The 17,775-nt window shown below is 40.1% G+C and overlaps 1 protein-coding gene across 1 annotated transcript in view; it reads right to left on the bottom strand.

The window, feature by feature from the left end:
- Positions 1-904: 904 nt before the first annotated feature.
- Positions 905-17,775, bottom strand: part of obscnb (obscurin, cytoskeletal calmodulin and titin-interacting RhoGEF b) — an 802,448-nt gene continuing 785,577 nt past the window's right edge. The window contains exons 114-116 of the mRNA XM_072576281.1: positions 13,021-13,244; positions 5,938-6,013; positions 905-2,742 (exon numbers count right to left, since the gene is read on the bottom strand). Coding sequence (XP_072432382.1) covers positions 2,565-2,742; positions 5,938-6,013; positions 13,021-13,244 — 478 coding nt within the window. The 3' untranslated portion in view covers positions 905-2,564. The remainder of the gene's footprint in view (positions 2,743-5,937; positions 6,014-13,020; positions 13,245-17,775) is intronic.

The following is a 17,775-nucleotide window of genomic DNA, read 5'->3' as shown; positions in this document are numbered from 1 at the left end:
AATGGACTTGCAATGTGATTCATGTAGCTTCTGGCAAGCCTATATGTGCTATATGTTTGGGTCTGTCCTCAGCAGGGAGTAGGAACATATCTGAAAGGATAAGAACTTCTGAATTAGATGAATTGGGAATTATAATTCCCCGGTGAATTCTTCATCATTTACTTCCCAACCAGTCAGCACCTTTTTGTATGTATGCTGCTGCCTTTGAAATTTGGCATTCCTGTGTCTGTCCTGAACGCAGAATCATATAATCCCTACAGTGCAGAGAAGAGGCTATTTGGCCTATCGGGTCTGCACTGACCCTGTGAACAGTATCCCATCCAGGGAGAATGTACAAACTGTATCCAATGACTCAAGGCTGGAATCAAACTTGGGTCCCAGGTACGCTGTGAAGGAGCAGTGCTAACCACTGTGCCACCCCTAAGAGGAAAATCTTCAGCAGTTTGTCAATTGTCATGGTCAAGATGAAATTGCTAACATTTCTCTACTGTTGTGATTGTCCAGAAACAGCTTTCACAAATTAAGTAATTTTAAATCAATTTGTAAACAGCAAAATTTATTGGAAGAATAAGACACACACATACTTAGAATATTGACTTCCATGCAGTTTACAGATTTGTATTTAAAATATTCTTAACTAGAATAAGACACTCAAACTGCTAGCTTCTTTTGTTTCTGTTCTACTTAAACATGTCTGGATCATGGTAGCCAGATATCCACAAAGTAAAAGCAAATTACTGCAGTTCCTGGAATCTGAAACCAAAAGAGAAAATCCTGGAAAATCTCAGCAAGTCTGGCAGCATCTGTAAGGAGAGAAAAGAGCTGATGTTTCGAGTCTAACTGACCCTTTGCCAGCTCTTTTCTCTCCTTACAGATGCTGCCAGACCTGCTGAGATTTTCCAGCATTTTCTCTTTTGGATCCACAAAGTAACTCCACATTTAAATTTGTAATTCCAAAAAAAACAGCAACTGAATGTATCTTAAAAGAATTTATCTTTGGAAAATTAATAAAAGTTGAGCAAGGCATCAAATCAGAACAATAATTCAAATACAGTAGTCGGTCACATACTAAAATTGAGACTGCAATATTAATGCAGAAATCCCTCTGCCAACACAAAAGTGTGTGGAATTTGATAATGTGGCTGAATTTGAAAATTTAGGCCTTTTAATTGTCTACATATTCCAGTTTATGTAATATACATCTATACTTCTAAAGTTTAAACTATTTTGCTTTCACAAGGCTTCTAATTTAATTGCTAGGATATGTTGATAGCTATGAGTAGTTAATGAAATACGTTAGAATGACTGGGGAACTAATTAGCATGGCCGTTTTCATTGTTTGAGAATGGAAGCAATTTGTCAGCTCTATCCTTTGTTGATCCTAACCTATACATTATATTTGTAGGGTAGGTCCTTCTCCAAATCAAGCAGTGTTGAAAGCAGGAAGTGAACACTACATGATGTTAAACATGACACGCTGTTTCTTTAGATATTGAAATTTGACCTGCATATTCATTTTCAAGATTTGGGCATCACTGCTATATTGCATCTTGAGCTGCTGGCAAAGACTAGTTAAGAGTTGTTCCAAAGAACATACATATTGACCTTGAAACATAAATTGTCTTTGTTTCCACAGATTCTGTCAGGCCAATTAAGTTTTAGAGTAGTCGTGCAGCCTGGAAAATAATGGATACTTCCATGCAACCAGTCCATGCTGACCATGATCCCAAACCAAATTAGTCCTATCTCCCTGCCATTTTGAGTGTTAATATTTTGGTATGGGACAAGACTTAGGGTTTTCCTCCCTGAACAGCATCAATGAGCCAGTAACAGTTCAAAATTACTGACACCACTTTTTTTTAATATAAACTAGGTTTTTTTAAAAGGGAATTCAACTTCTCAAACTGCTATGGTAAAACTTGAATTTGCATTATTTCAACCTCTGCAACACTAGTCCAGTAATATAAAAATTTAATATTTTTGAAAAGACTGAAATTTCAGAAATTATATACATGTTTGCAGTGAATTTTTTTATCCAAGCTTTTGTGGAACATATTTCCTCAAATGATGTTGAACATTTAGTTTTCCTCTGTGATTGGTTCACTACAGTGCATTTTTGATATGTGCTTCTATCTGTTCCAACATGGCAAACACAATAATTAGATTTGTTTCTTTACTATCCCACAAGAGCCCACCTCCTCTTGCTCACATGCTGCTTCATGGTGAAGGATCAGTATTTGGATATGTTCAGCAAAGGAGGGGAAGTGGTGAGAGGCTCCTATAATATATGCTAATGCAAAAAAATTATACTTCATTTCTTATGCTACAACTGAAGTTAATGTTTGATATATTTAAATTTTTACCACTCATTGTGCACGAGACAGAAGTTGATCCAATAAAGGCTGCTGACCAAATTGTTTAAATGCGTATTGATTCAAGATTGGGAAAACAAGTTATGGCTTGCAAACCAATTTTCCTTCATGGCATAGCTTCTATAACTTTGCAAATTAAAAACAGATCAATTAAAGATATTCTGGATATTCAATCTCTTTCTTGTTTCACTATCACTGAAACATGAGCACCTCATGCTTTGTACTTAGAAGCATCCTCCGTTTCTCACGTTGTTTTAGATAGTTTCTGAGCTTTGTTGTTTGAAAGAAAATCATCGAACGTCTTGGGTTCATTTGTGAATAGTCTTGTAACCATGGGAATGAACGACATTCTGAGGCACATGGCCTTCCCCTGTAACATACCATATGGAAGAAAAACGTAATTGTCTCATATGCCATGATATACAAGCAGTGTTAGAGCGCCTCATAGATTTTAAAGAAGACTTTAAATTACTCCAATTCCCAAGCCCCAGCACTGGTTTCTGCTGGCTTGTTTCAGCAGCCCTTATGATAGTCACGACAGTCAGACTATTCACCTGTGGAGGACCTCACAAATGAGCCTAATAATTACTTTTACAATTCTTAATAAATATGTACTAACAGCAGAGGAAGTTGTACTCAAGAGCATGATCAATTTCTGCCCTAACCAAGATCTAAGATTAACTTAATTTGGATAAAGGATCCAAACTGATTGTCTTTCTTGTCTCTGAGCCATTAGCAGCTAATTTGATTCACATTTTATTTTTTCCCAACCTTCCGTAGCTGGTGCATGTTCAAAGGCATTAATTAGGTGACCAGGCAGGTGCATTTTATATTTTATTCATAGAGTCATAGAGATGTTCGGCACAGAAACAGACCCTTCAGTTCAACGTGTCCATGCCAACTGGATATCCTAAATTAATCTAGTCCCATTTGGCCCATATCCCTCTAAACCTTCCCTGTTGTACCCATCCAGATGCCTTGTAAATGTTGTATGGATGCAGTATTTTAAACTGGTTTAGGACAAATATAAGTTATACATTAAGTTTATAGTTTAACTAGTTAAATTACCTGATAAAACTACAGCTTACATCTGAATTACACTTTTAAACTTAAAATTCTGATTAATTAAACTCCGATAAAGACATCAGAGCAGGTGATGTGTTACAACTTAAGAATGTTGGACCTGGTGGACACCAGTGTGATCCTCAGCAAGCACATCAGCAATGTGTTTGTTTCAAGAACCAGTCACATCCTTTGAGGAAGGAAGTACTGTAATTTTGATTTCGTTAGCAACTCATAAACGTAGAGCTGCAGAGAGGATTTTAAGTGGATGGTGCAAGGGAGGAGGTGGGGAGGAAGGTCCATTTTTTTCTAAATTCACCGATGGAACATGAGCATCACTGGCTAGGACAGCATTTATCCCTAGTTGTCCTTGAGAAGCTGAGCTGCTTTGTTGAACTGTTGCTGTAGGTAGCCACACAAAATACCTTTAGGGAAGGAATTTCAGGATTTTGACATAGTGACATATTCCAAATCAGGATGGTTGAGTGGCTTGGAGGGAAACATGTTCGTGATGTTCCCATCTATCTGTGGCCCTATCTTTCCAGATGGAAGTGGCTGTGGGTTTGGAACGTGCTGTCAAAGGTTCTTTAGCAAGTTTCTGCAACACATTTTGTTGTTAGTACACATTGCTGCTATTGAGTGTCAGTAGTTGGGTGACTGAATGCTTGTAGATGTTGTGCCAGTCAAACGTGCTGGTTTGTCCTGGATGGTGTCAACCTTCTGAATTGTTGGAGCTGCACCTATCCAGGCAGGTGAAGAGTATTCCCTTACACTCCTGACTTGTGCCTTATCGACGATAAACAGACTTTGGGAAACAGGAGGTGAGTTAATTGCCACAAAATTCCTAACTTCTGGCCTGCTCTTGCAGCCTTGTATTTTCATGATGAATCCAGATCAGTTTCTGGTCAATGGTAATCCACAGGATTATGATAGTGGGGAATTTAGTAATGATAACGTCATTGAATTCAAGGGGTGGTGGTTAGATTATTTAAGATGATCATTGCCGGGCATTTATGTGGTTGTTATTGCTAGTTTGATTTATTGTTATCAGATGTACCTAAGTACAGTGAAATGTTTTGTCTTGTGAGCAGTACAGGCAGATCATAGCAAATAAGCACATAAGATCATAGGGAGCTTAGACAGAGTGAGATATACAAGGTAATGGCTGCACAAGAGGTGAACAAAGCAAGATCAATATTAGCTTTGAAATTAGAGATATCTTTGCCTCTTTTCAGCCGAAGTCTGGATATTGTCCTGATCATCTTATATTTGAACACGACCACTTCAGTATTTGAGGAGTTGCGAATGGTGCTGAACATAGTACTATCATCAGCGAACGATTCTACTTCTGACTTTATGGAGGGAAGGTCATTTGAAGCAGCTGAAGATGGTTGGGCCAAGGACATGACTCTGAGGAACCCTCAGAGCTCTTGTGGCACAATGGTAGTGTCCTGACTCCTGGCCACAAAGGCATGAAGCACCTACTTCAAAGGTTTCTCATGACATATCTGAACAGGTTAACTTTTTAAAAATCTGCTCGGAGGAACCCCCTCTAGAGATTATCCTGAGATGACTGACCTCCAACAGCCACAACCAGCTTTCTATGTGCCAGCTATGACCCAAACACCGGACCGTGTTCCCCAGATTCCTACAGACTCCAGTTTTGCTAGGCTGTGATGAGGTCAGTTGGTGAATGGCCCTGGTGGAACCCCAACTGCACTGAATGACAGATGTGCTTAAGAAAAGCAAAAAAAATGAATTCTCACCCTGGGTTAACACAATGTATTCTTTAGAAACAAAACTGCTCCTTGTGAAAGGCCAGCATAACATCTCCCGAGCTTGACTTTCCCTTTCCTTACATTCTTTTCTTTGTCACAATCTTTATCAGATCTAAAAGGACAATCCGCACTTAACCTACAAGAGAATGGAAATAAGATCTGTTTGGCAATCTTTGCATACATTCCATTTGTATTTCTTATTTCTTTCATTGTCTCTCTCTCTCCTCCCTCTCCATGCATTACTTTAACGGATTTTAATATGCCTTGTTCAAATTGCAGCTCAGTCAACAGCTGTTACTAAGTGGGTGAAAGCTTTCCCAGGTATGTTAACACTTCATCTTCTGTTCCTTACTGGAAAACACTCCTGGATTGTGACTTTGCATTGCTCCTTGCGGTTAGGAACGTGTGACATAGGGGAACATAAAGGATTATGCTGTTTTACATAATCTGAACATGCAATAGATTATATCAGATTTATTGATTTAACTGCACAACATGGAATCAGTACCAATTGTTCTCTAATGTAGTACCCATTATCACTATATTATCATTTTCTAGTAAATTATTTTATCAAGAGGAAAACAATTTTGATTTCATATAATTTTTCGTTTGTAAATGATGGGTGTTAGGTGAGACGATGGATGGGTGTGGGGTTGTACAGAATATGTAAATTACTAATTGTACAGGATTTAGTTAAATCAGAGATATTGAGCCAAACAACTCACATTGTAAAGGTTAGTACACCGACTGCCCAGATATCTGTCTCTGGAACAACTGCCTTCCCTTCAAGAATCTCTGGAGCTGAAAAAGGAAAACTTTAACTTGTAAACTGTAATATTACATAAGGTATGTATACGTGAAAAATGCATTTAATAATCAATCAATCTTATAACTATCCAAATTGTAGTTGTCATTCATCCCCACTTGATTAAAAAATGTGACAAAATTTGATCTGTGTCATAAAGATATCATTTCCAGTTTTGAAACCAGTATTATAGGAAAAAACTTAAGGATGTCAGAACTCTAAATTCCATTTGCAAATGTCTTTTCCAAATACCCTGTGCTCTCGAGAGGAAGAAAATACACAGGAGTGCAAAAAGGTGCAACTTAGACCTATTTTTCTACCTTTAAAATCTATGTCCTTTTTGCCTGTCAAAACAAACTGTTGATTTGTTCTTTCGTTGCATATGGCCATTTCTCCAGAAATTAGCTGTTTTGGCTACTGATAATGTCTTATGGTCTTGCAAGTATACTTTATTATGTTCCAGACTGAATTAGACATTATGTAATTAAATAGAGGAGCAGATTTGTTGGGCCAAATTGCTTACTCCTGCTTCTATTTCTTATGATTGTAAATTAAGAAAATGGATGATGCAAAAATGTGATGAAACCTATTGATCATTGCTCAGGAAAGCAAATGAAAGAGTTTGGACTAAATGTGCACTGCAACTGAACTACAAATACACTGATACATCATTGTGACAACAGTAGATTCAACATCCATATATGACCAGTACTTTATGGAAACTGAACACTTTTTATGACTAAGCAGGTTGTTGCTATGAATAGCTGGAAATTAAATCCTTTCAGTTCTGCTGGGTAGTTTTGGAACTCAACAGGTGTTAGCTGTGAATTTCTGGGCAGTAGTTATATCTCTGAATCAAAAGTTCAATTTTCCCTTTAGAGACCTCTATATAAAATCTAAAATGACACTCAAGTGGAATACTGATAGACATTAGCAAGTATTATTTTTCAGGTAAAAGATCTGGGGTAGATGTAAACGCTATTTCAAAGAAGTCAGTTGTACTTCGTGTGCTGGCCATCACCTATTTTTAAATAATATAAATATTAATAAAAATTACTGATCTTTTTTCTATTCATAAAATCATAGGAAATAGGGACAGGAATAGGCTGTTCGGCCCCTTAAGCTGGTCCACCATTCAACAGGATCATGACTGATCCAACATTCCTCACATCCACTTTCCTGCCCTTTCTCCATAACCCTTTGATTCCCCAACTGATGAAGAATCTACCTCAACCTTAAATGTATACAACAACTCTGGCCCCGCAGCTCTCCATGGCAAGGAATTCCAAAGACTCGACTCTCTGAAGGAAGAAATTCTTCTTTATCTCACTCTCTCAAATGGCATCAAATCTGACACTACATCCTCTGGTCTTAGACTCTCCCATGAGGGGAAACATCCTCTCAGCATTTAGCCTGTCAAGCTCCTGAACAATTGTTTCAGTGTTTCAATGAGACCATTTCTCGTTCTTCTAAACTCTGGTGAACAACCTTTGCTCATAAAACAATTCCTCCATACTGGGAATCATCCTCGTGAACCTTCCATGGACTGCCTCTGATGAAATTATACCTCCTTAATAAAGGGACCAAAACTCCTTACAGTACTCCAAATACCTTGTACAACTGCAGTTAGACTTCCCTATTCTTATACTCCAACCCCCTTGAGATAAGGGCCAACATTCCATTCGCCTTCCTGATTACCTGCTCTACTTATGTAACAGCTTTATGTTTTGTGCACAGTTACCCTCAAATCCCTTTGTGTAGCAGATTTCTGGGTTTAAATACAATTCTTTGTTTTCCTTCCAAAATAGGCAACTTTGCATTTCCCACCTTATTTTTCAGTAGTCTCTTTGGGAATTTAGAATAGTGGGGATGGTGATTAAGGCAGTTGAATGTTCCTCCTGCAGAATGTGGGAGGTAAGGGTCGCCACTTAGTGTCCCTGCTGACTTCCTTTGCGGGAAGTGCACCCAACTTCAACTCCTCGAACACGCCTTAGGGAACTAGAGCTGGATGAACTTCGGATCATTCAGAGGCGGAGGGGGTTATTGAGAGGAGTTACAGGGAGATAGTCACACATCAGGTGCAAGAAAAAGGCAGGTGGGTTACAGTCGGGACGGAAAGGGAACCGGCAGGTAGTGTAGGGAACCCCTGTGGCCACCTCCCTCAATAACAAGTATATCGTTTGGATACTATTGGGGGGCCCTTCTTCCTGAAGAAGGGCTTATGCCCAAAACGTCGATTCTCCTGCTCCTTTGATGCTGCCTGACCTGCTGTGCTTTTCCAGCAACACATTTTTTTAGCTGATCTCCAGCATCTGCAGTCCTCACTTTCTTCTACTATTGGGGGGACCGATTTATCAGAGGTAAGCCATGGTGACAAGTGTCTGGCACAGAGTTGGTTCCTGTTGCTCAGAAGGGAAGGGGGGAGATGAGCATTACTCATTGGGGACTCCTTATTAGTGGGGGGAGAGATAGGAGGTTCTGTGGAAATGAGACAGACTCATGGTTGGTGTGTTGCCTCCCAGGTACCAGGGTTTGTGATGTCTCAGACTGTGTTTTTGGGATCCTTGAGGGGGAGGGGAAGCAGCCCCAAGTTGTGGTCCCCATAGTCACCAACAACATAGGTAGGAAAAGGGATGGGGATTTAAGGCAGAAATTCTGGGAGCTAGGGTGGAAGCTTAGTGCTTGAACAAATAGTTGTTATCTCTGGTTTGTGGCCTGTGCCATGTGCTAGCGAAGTGAGGAATAGGGAGAGAGAGGAGTTGGAAACGTGGCTATAGGGATAGTGCAGGATGGACGGTTTTGGATTCCTGGATAATTGGAGCTCATTCTGGGGTAGGTGGGACCTCTACAAACAGGACGGTCTGCACCTGAACCAGAGGGGTGCCAATATCCTTGGTGGTGGGGGGGGGGGGGGGGCGATTTGCTAATGCTCTTTAGGAGGGTTTAAACTAATTCAGCAGGGGGATGGGAACCTAAATTGTAATTCCAGTGTCCAGGAGGCTGAGAGCATTGAAGTCAGAAATGAGGTTTCAAGGTTGCAAGAGTTCACTGGCAAGCAGGAAGGTGGTTTGAAGTGTGTCTACTTCAAACCAGAAGCATGTGGAATAAGGTGTGTGAACTTACAGCATGAGTTGGTACCTGGGTCATTGATGTTGTGGCCATTTCGGAGACATGGATAGAACAGGGTACAGGAATGGTTGTTCAGGTTCCAGGATTTAGATATTTCAGCAAGAACAGATGGTAAAAAAGGGGGAGGTGTGGCATTGTTAGTCAAGGACAGTATTACGATGGCAGAAAGAATGTTTGAGGACTCATCTACTGAGGTAGTATGGGCTGAGGTTAGAACCAGGAAAGGAGAAGTGATCCTGTTGGGAGTTTTCTATCAGGCTCCAAATAGTTCCAGAGATATAGAGGAAAGGATAGCAAAGATAATTCTAGATAGGAGTGAGAGCAACAGGGTAGTTTTTATGAGGGACTTTCACTTTCCAAATATTAACTGGAAATACTATAGTTCGAGTACTTTAGATGGGTCAGTTTTTCTCCAACGTGTGCAGGATGGTTTTCTGACACAGTATGATAACATGCCAACAAGGGGCAAGGCCACATTGGATTTAGTACTTGGTAATGAACCCGGCCAGGTGTTGGATTTAGAGGTAGGTGAATACTTTGGTGATAGTGACCATAATTCGATTGTTTACTTTAGTGATGGAAAGGGATAGGTATGTACGAAAGAGTTATTGCTGGGGGAAAGGCAATTATGATGCGATTAGGCAATAGTTAGGATGCATGGAATGGGAAGGAAACTGCAGGGAGTGGGCGCAATTGAAATGTGGAGCTTATTTAAGGAACAGCTACTGCATGTCCTTGACAAGTATGTACCTGTCAGGCAGGCAGGGAGGAAGTGCTCGAGCGAGGGAGCTGTGGTTTACTAAAGAAGTTGAATATCTTGTCAAGAGGAAGCAGAAGGCTTATGTTAGGATGAGATGTGAAAGCTCAGTTAGGGCACTTGAGAGTTATAAGTTAGCCATGAAAGACCTAAAAAGAGAGCTAAGAAGAGCCAGGAAGGGACATGAAAAGTCGTCGGCAGATAGGATCAAGGAAAATGTTAAAGCTTTCTATAGGTATATTAGGAATAAGATAATGACTAGAAAAGGATTACGCCAATTAAGGATAGCAATGGGAAGTTGTGAGTGGAATCCGAGGAGATGGGGAAGTGCTAAATGAATATTTATCATCAGTATTCACACTGGAAAAAGACAATGTTGTTTATGAGAACACTGAGATACAGGCTACTAGGATTGAGGTTCACAAGGAGGAGGTGTTAGCAATTCTGGAAAGTGTGAAAATAGATAAGTCCCCTGGGCTGGATGGAATTTATCTTAGGATTCTCTGGGAAGCCAGGGAGGAGATTGCAGAGCCTTTGGCTTTGATCTTTATATCGTCATTATCAACAGGAATACTGCCAGAAGACTGGAGGATAGAAAATGTCCCCTTGTTCAAGAAGTGGAGTAGAGACAACCCTGGTAACTAAAGACAAGTGAGCCTTACTTCAATTGTGGGTAAAGTGTTGGAAAAGGTTATAAGAGAGAGGGTTTATAATCATCTAGAGAGGAATAAGTTGTTTAGAGATAGTCAACACGGTTTTGTGAAGGGTAGATTGTGCCTCACAAACCTTATTGAGATCTTTGAGATGGTGACCAAACAGGTGGATGAGGGTAAAGTGGCTGACGTGGTGTATATGGATTTCAGTAAGGCTTTTGATAAGGTTCCCCAAGGTAGGCTATTGCACAAAATATGGAGGCATGGGATTGAGGGTGATTTAGCGGTTTGGATCAGAAATTGGCTATGTGAAAGAAGGCAGAGGATGATTGGTGGGAAATGTTCATCCTGGAGTTCAGTTACTACTACAGTACCGCAAGGATCTGTTTTGGTGCCACTGCTGTTTGTCATTTTTATGAATGATCTGGATGAGGGCGTAGAAGGATGGGTTAGTAAATTCGCGGATGACACTAAGGTCGGTGGAGTTGTGGATAGTGCCGAAGGATGTTGCAGGTTACAGAGGGGCATAGATAAGCTGCATAGCTGGGCTGAGAGGTGGGAAATGGAGTTTAATGTGGAAAAGTGTGAGGTGATTCACTTTGGAAGGAGCAACAGGAATAAAGAGTACTGGGTTAATGATAAGATTCTTGGTAGAGCAGAGAGATCTTGATGCCCATGTACATAGATCTCTGAAAATTGCCACCCAGGTTGATAGGCATACAGTGTGTTAGCTTTTATTGGTAGAGGGATTGAGTTTCAGAGCCACGTTTCAGAGCTGTACAAAACTCTGGTGCGGCCGCAGTTGAAGTATTGCATACAGTTCTGGTCACTGCATTATAGGAAGGGTATGGAAGCATTGGAAGGGGTGCAGAGGACATTTATTAGGATATTGGTATGGAGGGAAGGTCTTATGAGGAAAGACTGAGGGACTTGAGGCTGTTTCCATTAGAGAGAAGAAGGTTGAGAAGTGCTTTAATTGAGACATATAAGATAATCAGAGGGTTAGATAGGGTGGAGAAAGTGAGAGCCTTTTTCCTCGGATGGTGATGGCTAGCACAAGGGGACATAGCTTTAAATTGAGGAGTGATAGAAATAGGATAGATGTCAGAGGTAGTTTCTTTACTCAGAGAGTAGTAGGGGTGTGGAATGCACTGCCTGCAACAGTTGTAGACTAGCCAACTTTAAGGGCATTTAAATGGTCATTGGATAAACATATGGATGAAAATGGAATAGTGTAGGATAGATAGGTTTCAGATTGGTTCCACAGGTCAGTGAAACATTGAGGGCCAAAGGGCTTGTACTGCTCTGTAATGTTCTACGTTCTTTACTTTATTTGCAAACGTTTTGCTCATTTATTTAACTTTTCATTATCTCTGTAAATTATATTCGTCTCGCAACCTGGATTAGTGGTGCTGGAAGAGCACAGCAGTTCAGGCAGCATCCAAGTAGCTTCGAAATCGACGTTTCGGGCAAAAGCCCTTCATCAGGAATAAAGGCAGTGAGCCTGAAGCGTGGAGAGATAAGCTAGAGGAGGGTGGGGGTGGGGAGAAAGTAGCATAGAGTACAATGGGTGAGTGGGGGAGGGGATGAAGGTGATAGGTCAAGGAGGAGAGGGTGGAGTGGATAGGTGGAAAAGAAGATAGGCAGGTAGGACAACTCGCAATCTGCCTTTCCACTTATTTTTGTGTCATTTGCAAATCTGGCTACAATACATTCACTTCCTCCCTTCAAGTCATTCATAATTATATAATAGTTGTGCTCCCAGTATTGATCCCCTTGGAACCCCACTGGTCGTAGGTCATTAACCTGAAAAAGAACCCCTTTTTCCACTTGTAATTTGCTGCCCATAGCAAATTATCTATCCATGCCAACATACTGCCTCCAACAAGGTGGACTCTTATCTTAATTTTTTGACTCATGACTTAACCTTTTATGAGGTACATTGCTGAACATCTTTTGGATTTCCAAATACTGGTTTCCATCTGCTGGTTCCCCACTATCCACTCTGGTTGAGACTTCCTTGAAAAACTCTAATAAATTGTTGGACATGATTTCCTTTCACAAAACCATGCTGACTCTACTTGATTTGATTCTGATTTTGCAAATGTTCTATAACGTCCGTAAAAATTAATTCTAATCCTTTTCCAAGAATAGATGTTTGGCCAATTTGTTTGTGTTTATGGAATGTTACTGTTCTCACATTAGCTATTACATTGCCTACATTGCCACATTTCATTGTGAGGAGTCACTAACATGAAACATGAGCTCTATTTCTTTCCATCTGCATGCTGCCTGACTCATTGGGTGTTTCCAGTTTTTATTTGTTTTTCTTTTGTTTTCCAGCATTGGCAGTATTCTGCTTTTCAATTATTGGCAACAATTTAGAGGCTGTCATGGATGAATGAGATGCAATATGAATGCAAGCATTTCTTTTTAATTGACAAATAATAAAAGCAAGCCTCACCCATATTCTCCATGAAGTCTCTGCACTTTTCTACCAACACAGGATGGCCTGGTAGCAGTATCTCAGCACTGCTGAAATCCAGCAGCTTCAATACATTGTGCTGCACAATGATCAAGTTCTCTGATTTTAGATCAAGGTGAACAGTATGATTGAGGTGGAGATATTCAACAGCACTGAGTATCTGTGTGAGCAACTCCACCACATGGTGTTCAGTGTAAGAGGTCCTACAATAGAATGAAAAAAAATCAGAATATCGTAATATTCACCTTCGATTATGTAACCAATTTTCTTCAGTCATACCTTTCAAACTACAAATGGATAAAATTCTTCTGGTTTCATAACTACTTGAAAGAAAATAATTGCGGGGATATAGAGTAAGTATAGGACTAATATTATACCTCACTGGGGTAGCACACTGGAAATCAAGCCCCGCCATTTCTGTAGTCACAAAATTTAAAGATTTTTTTAAAAGATACACATAATTCCTCAATTTACCTGTCAGACCCAGGTTGACATAAAACATGTCTGATATTTGTACTTAACAAGAATTACTATTTATCACAAATAAATAGATTCTAATTAAAAATAAATAATTATAAAGCATCAGCATATAACTACTAATTAAAGTTCTAATCCCTTTACACCCATTTCCTGCCACCCCAAACTAAACACTAGACAGTCACAAAAAAAATAGGTGCTGGGGCAAAGGAAACGACTAGGAGGACAGTTCAACGGTCTCAGTCCACAGGGTTTGTTCGAATCTAGAAGAATGAGAGGTGACCTTATTGAACCATACATTCTTAGGCGACTTTACAGGGTAGACATCGAGCACTGGGGACATAATCTCAGGGTTAGAGGTGGCATATTTAAGACAGAGATGAGGCAGAATTTCTTTTCTGAGGGTGAATCTGTGGAAATCTTCACCATATTAAGTATGAAGTGGTGTTTTAGTCAGTATGGGAATCAATGGTTATGGGAAAAAGATAGCATTGAGGATGACTAGGTCAGCCATGATTTCACTGAATAGGAACAAACCTGATGGACTGAATGGCCTACTTCTGCTCTTACGTCTTATTGTCTTTTGCTTTGTCAGGGCTTGTGGCCATTCAGTCTATCAGGTCTGCTCCTTGATGTTCCTTTTCCAAGATGTTTCATTTACTTGATTGAGACACAGAATGACCGATTTACACATGAAGTCTCTTAATGGTTCAGAGCTACAGTAATAAACTAGCTTTCTTCAGGCTTGTTTTTTTTAAAACTGCTGACAAAAGGCAGCTCCTTGTTTTTCTGAAGGTTCAATGGCTTCTGACCAAACATTCATATCCTCAAAAATAAAACTAAGAACTTCAGATTCTGGAAATCTGAAACAAAAGCAGAAATTGCTGGAGAAACTCAGTAGGTCTGGCAGCATCTGCAGAGAAAAAGCTTAGTTAATATTTCAAGTCCAGTGACCCTTCTTAGTTCTGAATTTCTCCAGTAGTTTCTGTTTTTGATTCATATCGTTATTGGCTGGCAGAAGGTCTTATGGGAATGGTGATTGGTTGTCAATCAGCTATTTGTTGCTAGCCGAATCTCCCTTCATATACCACCCATTCCTCTGACTCCAGCTTGTCTGTAGTAACCTCCTCCACTACCTGAATAAAAAGCTGTTTATACAGCACTTACAATGAGTACAATAAAACAAAGAACTTCCCCTTCTAATGCTATTTTGATTTAGTCCCCTCTCCCTCACTTGTGATGGTCTACACTGCTTTTAATGGACTTTGGGTATAAATTTATCAATTGGAGTATACAGATGATTTACTGGTGATGGTAAATAGGTAAAAAAATTACCATGGGAGATTCGGAGATGGGAAAAAAAAATCAGCAAATAATAAAATAAATTGCAGGTGCTGGAGATCTGAATACATAAATAGAAATTGCTGGAGAATCTCAGCAGGTCTGGCAGATCTGTGGACAGAAAACAAAGTTAACATGTCGTGTCCAAAGACCCTTTTTCAGAACAGTGAGTGTCCGGTAACTTGCTTTTGGAATCACAGAATCCCTATAGTGCAGAAAAGAGGCCACTTGGCTCATTAAATCTTCACCAATCCTCTGAAGAGCATTCCATCTAAGCCCAGCCCTTACCCTGTCCCTGCAACCTTGCGTGGTTAATCCATCGAACCTGTACTTCTTTGGGCAGAGTGAGGAAACTGGAGTACCCACCACAAACCTATGCAGTCACAGACAATCATCCAAAGCTGGAATCAGACCCAGGTCCCTGATATTGTGAGGCAGCAATATGAGCTACTATGTACTGTAGTTCTGTGGATGTCTGGGTAGGTTTAATGCTTGGATAGTATTGACTTGCCATTGAAATAAACCCTCAAGTAGTTTCTGGATCAGCTCATTGTTTCCATAAAACCAGTGTTGATGTTTACAAGAGGCAGTGCCAAATTTCTCTAGAGCTGTGGAGAGCACAATACCCTTGATGGTTGTGTAGTTGTCATAAATTCAGTTAAAAGTCACACAGCATCAGGTTATAGTCCAACAGGTTTATTTGGAAGTATAAGCTTTTGGAGTGCTGCTCCTTTATCAGGTAGCTAGTGGGGCGGGATCATAAGACACGCAAATTATAATAAATGATCGAAATATCATACGACTGATTTGATGTGTTGACAAACCTAGATTGCTATTAAGTCTTTAATGACTTAGAATGGGGTTGCAGGTTTCAATTCACTAATATGTAAATCCCAGATTTAATGTAAATTTCAAGTCAAATTCCCTTGATAACTTAAGGTTTTATTTAAAAAAAAGGTAACATCTCAGCTCATAGACTGCAGTAAAGTTCAGTACCCATAAGGATGGCCTCAGCCAGGATCTTGGGTTCATGTCACACTACAGGCGACCCCACTACACTACAAATACACATACACACATACTCTTACACACACACACTCATGCAGACCCTCCTTCATACACACACCCGCTCTCTCAGACACACAATCCCCCCCCACACTCTGACGCTCTCACAGGTATTTACTTGGTCACACTTGTGCGCGCACACACAGTGAAATCATGGCTGACCTAGTCATCCTCAATGCTATCCTTTTCCCATAACCATTGATTCCCATACTGACTAAAACACCACTTCATACTTAATATGGTGAAGATTTCCACAGATTCACCCTCAGAAAAGAAATTCTGCCTCATCTTTGTCTTAAATATGCCACCTCTAACCCTGAGATTATGTCCCCAGTGCTCGATGTCTACCCTGTAAAGTTGCCTAAGAATGTAAGTCAATGGGGTGAATTTGCATTTGCAGATACATTCTATTTTTTTCAAAAAGCACACAATCTATAGGCAGTCAGGTCATACAACATTTTATAAATTCTTACTTTGGAAATAGAAACGGTCTGACTCAAGGTTGGAATACAGACAGACTCTAACCTCACACCTTTAACGCATTGTCTGAGCTGATATGTCACCTTTTTTATATAAAACCTTAATTTACTTTGGGAATTTGACTTACACATGGGATTTACACATTAATGAATCGAAACCTACAATCCCATTCTAAGTTTTTAAAGACTTAATAGCAATCTAGGTTTGTTCAATACATTGCATCAGTTATATGACACTTTTTCTATAAAACCTATGTCTTATGATCCTGCCCCACTAGCTATCTGACGAAGGAGCAGTTCTCTGAAAGCAGTTCTTCCAAATACCTGTTGGACTGTAGCCTGCCGGTGTGTGATTTTAAACTTTTTCCACCCCAGTCCAACACTGGCACCTCCACATCATGTCATAAATTCAGCGAGTGTCCTTTACTGCTATGCGAAGGTGACTCTAAAATTTGTCTGAGAGAGATCCCATTATGACCCCCTTTTTGAATTTTGAGACATTGGCATGTTTCTTCTGGAATTTCACATCAAGACGACATGTAGGGGACTGGCTTTGAAATAAGATAGTAGTCATTCCAGCAGTCAGTGCCACACTCAGCTTTTGTTACATGCACATCCTACATGTCCCTTTCCCTGGTGATTACATAGTTGGTTAAATGCCAATAACATAGAATGCAGGTTCACTCAAGATGCCTTGTTATAATTAGGGATGCAGAAAACTGGGGAATCATTAAGCATATTACTTAGCACACATCTTCAGCTACAGCAGATTATTGCTATTACTACTTCCTATCGGAACCCTACTTTTTTCCTGATGAGCCCTTCTACAGTTGGTGATCTGTAACAATGCTTGAAGGTTTTGCCAATGATGGAGAGAAGTAAGATGCCTCTATGATTGCTGCAGGATTGGCAAGCTCCTGTTTAAATTTTAAATTCTCACAATAACAGTTTTAGAACATATACCTGCATCAGCTTTGCCAGGGCACAAACTGGTAGAAATATGTCGCATGACAGTTTCCCCATTTGCTCAGTAGCGTGACATATTCACCCATTGGTGGTGTCTAATCAACAACTAACTTGACCTACTTTGACACAATCCTAGTAATCAAGGAGTGGAGCTCATCATTGATTTTACTGATTTCATCAGGGTTAGTTGCTGTAGAGATATACAGCTTGGTGGAAGTTGCTTGCTTGTGGCCATGCAGGGGAATTTTAATACCATCAGACAGCTGTCATCTTGGAAAAGAAGTCAAGTCAATTTATTGATTTATGACCGCAAAGTCTACACTGGCATTGCAGCACTTCTCTTGTCCGTGGGCCCTCAAAAAGAACTTGCATAGACTTTCTCAGCTGACCCTCCTCAGACAGATTG

This window comes from Chiloscyllium punctatum, chromosome 8, assembly GCF_047496795.1.
Source record: "Chiloscyllium punctatum isolate Juve2018m chromosome 8, sChiPun1.3, whole genome shotgun sequence".
In the NCBI taxonomy this organism is placed as follows: domain Eukaryota; kingdom Metazoa; phylum Chordata; class Chondrichthyes; order Orectolobiformes; family Hemiscylliidae; genus Chiloscyllium; species Chiloscyllium punctatum.
This window is presented reverse-complemented; position numbering and strand designations above follow the sequence as displayed.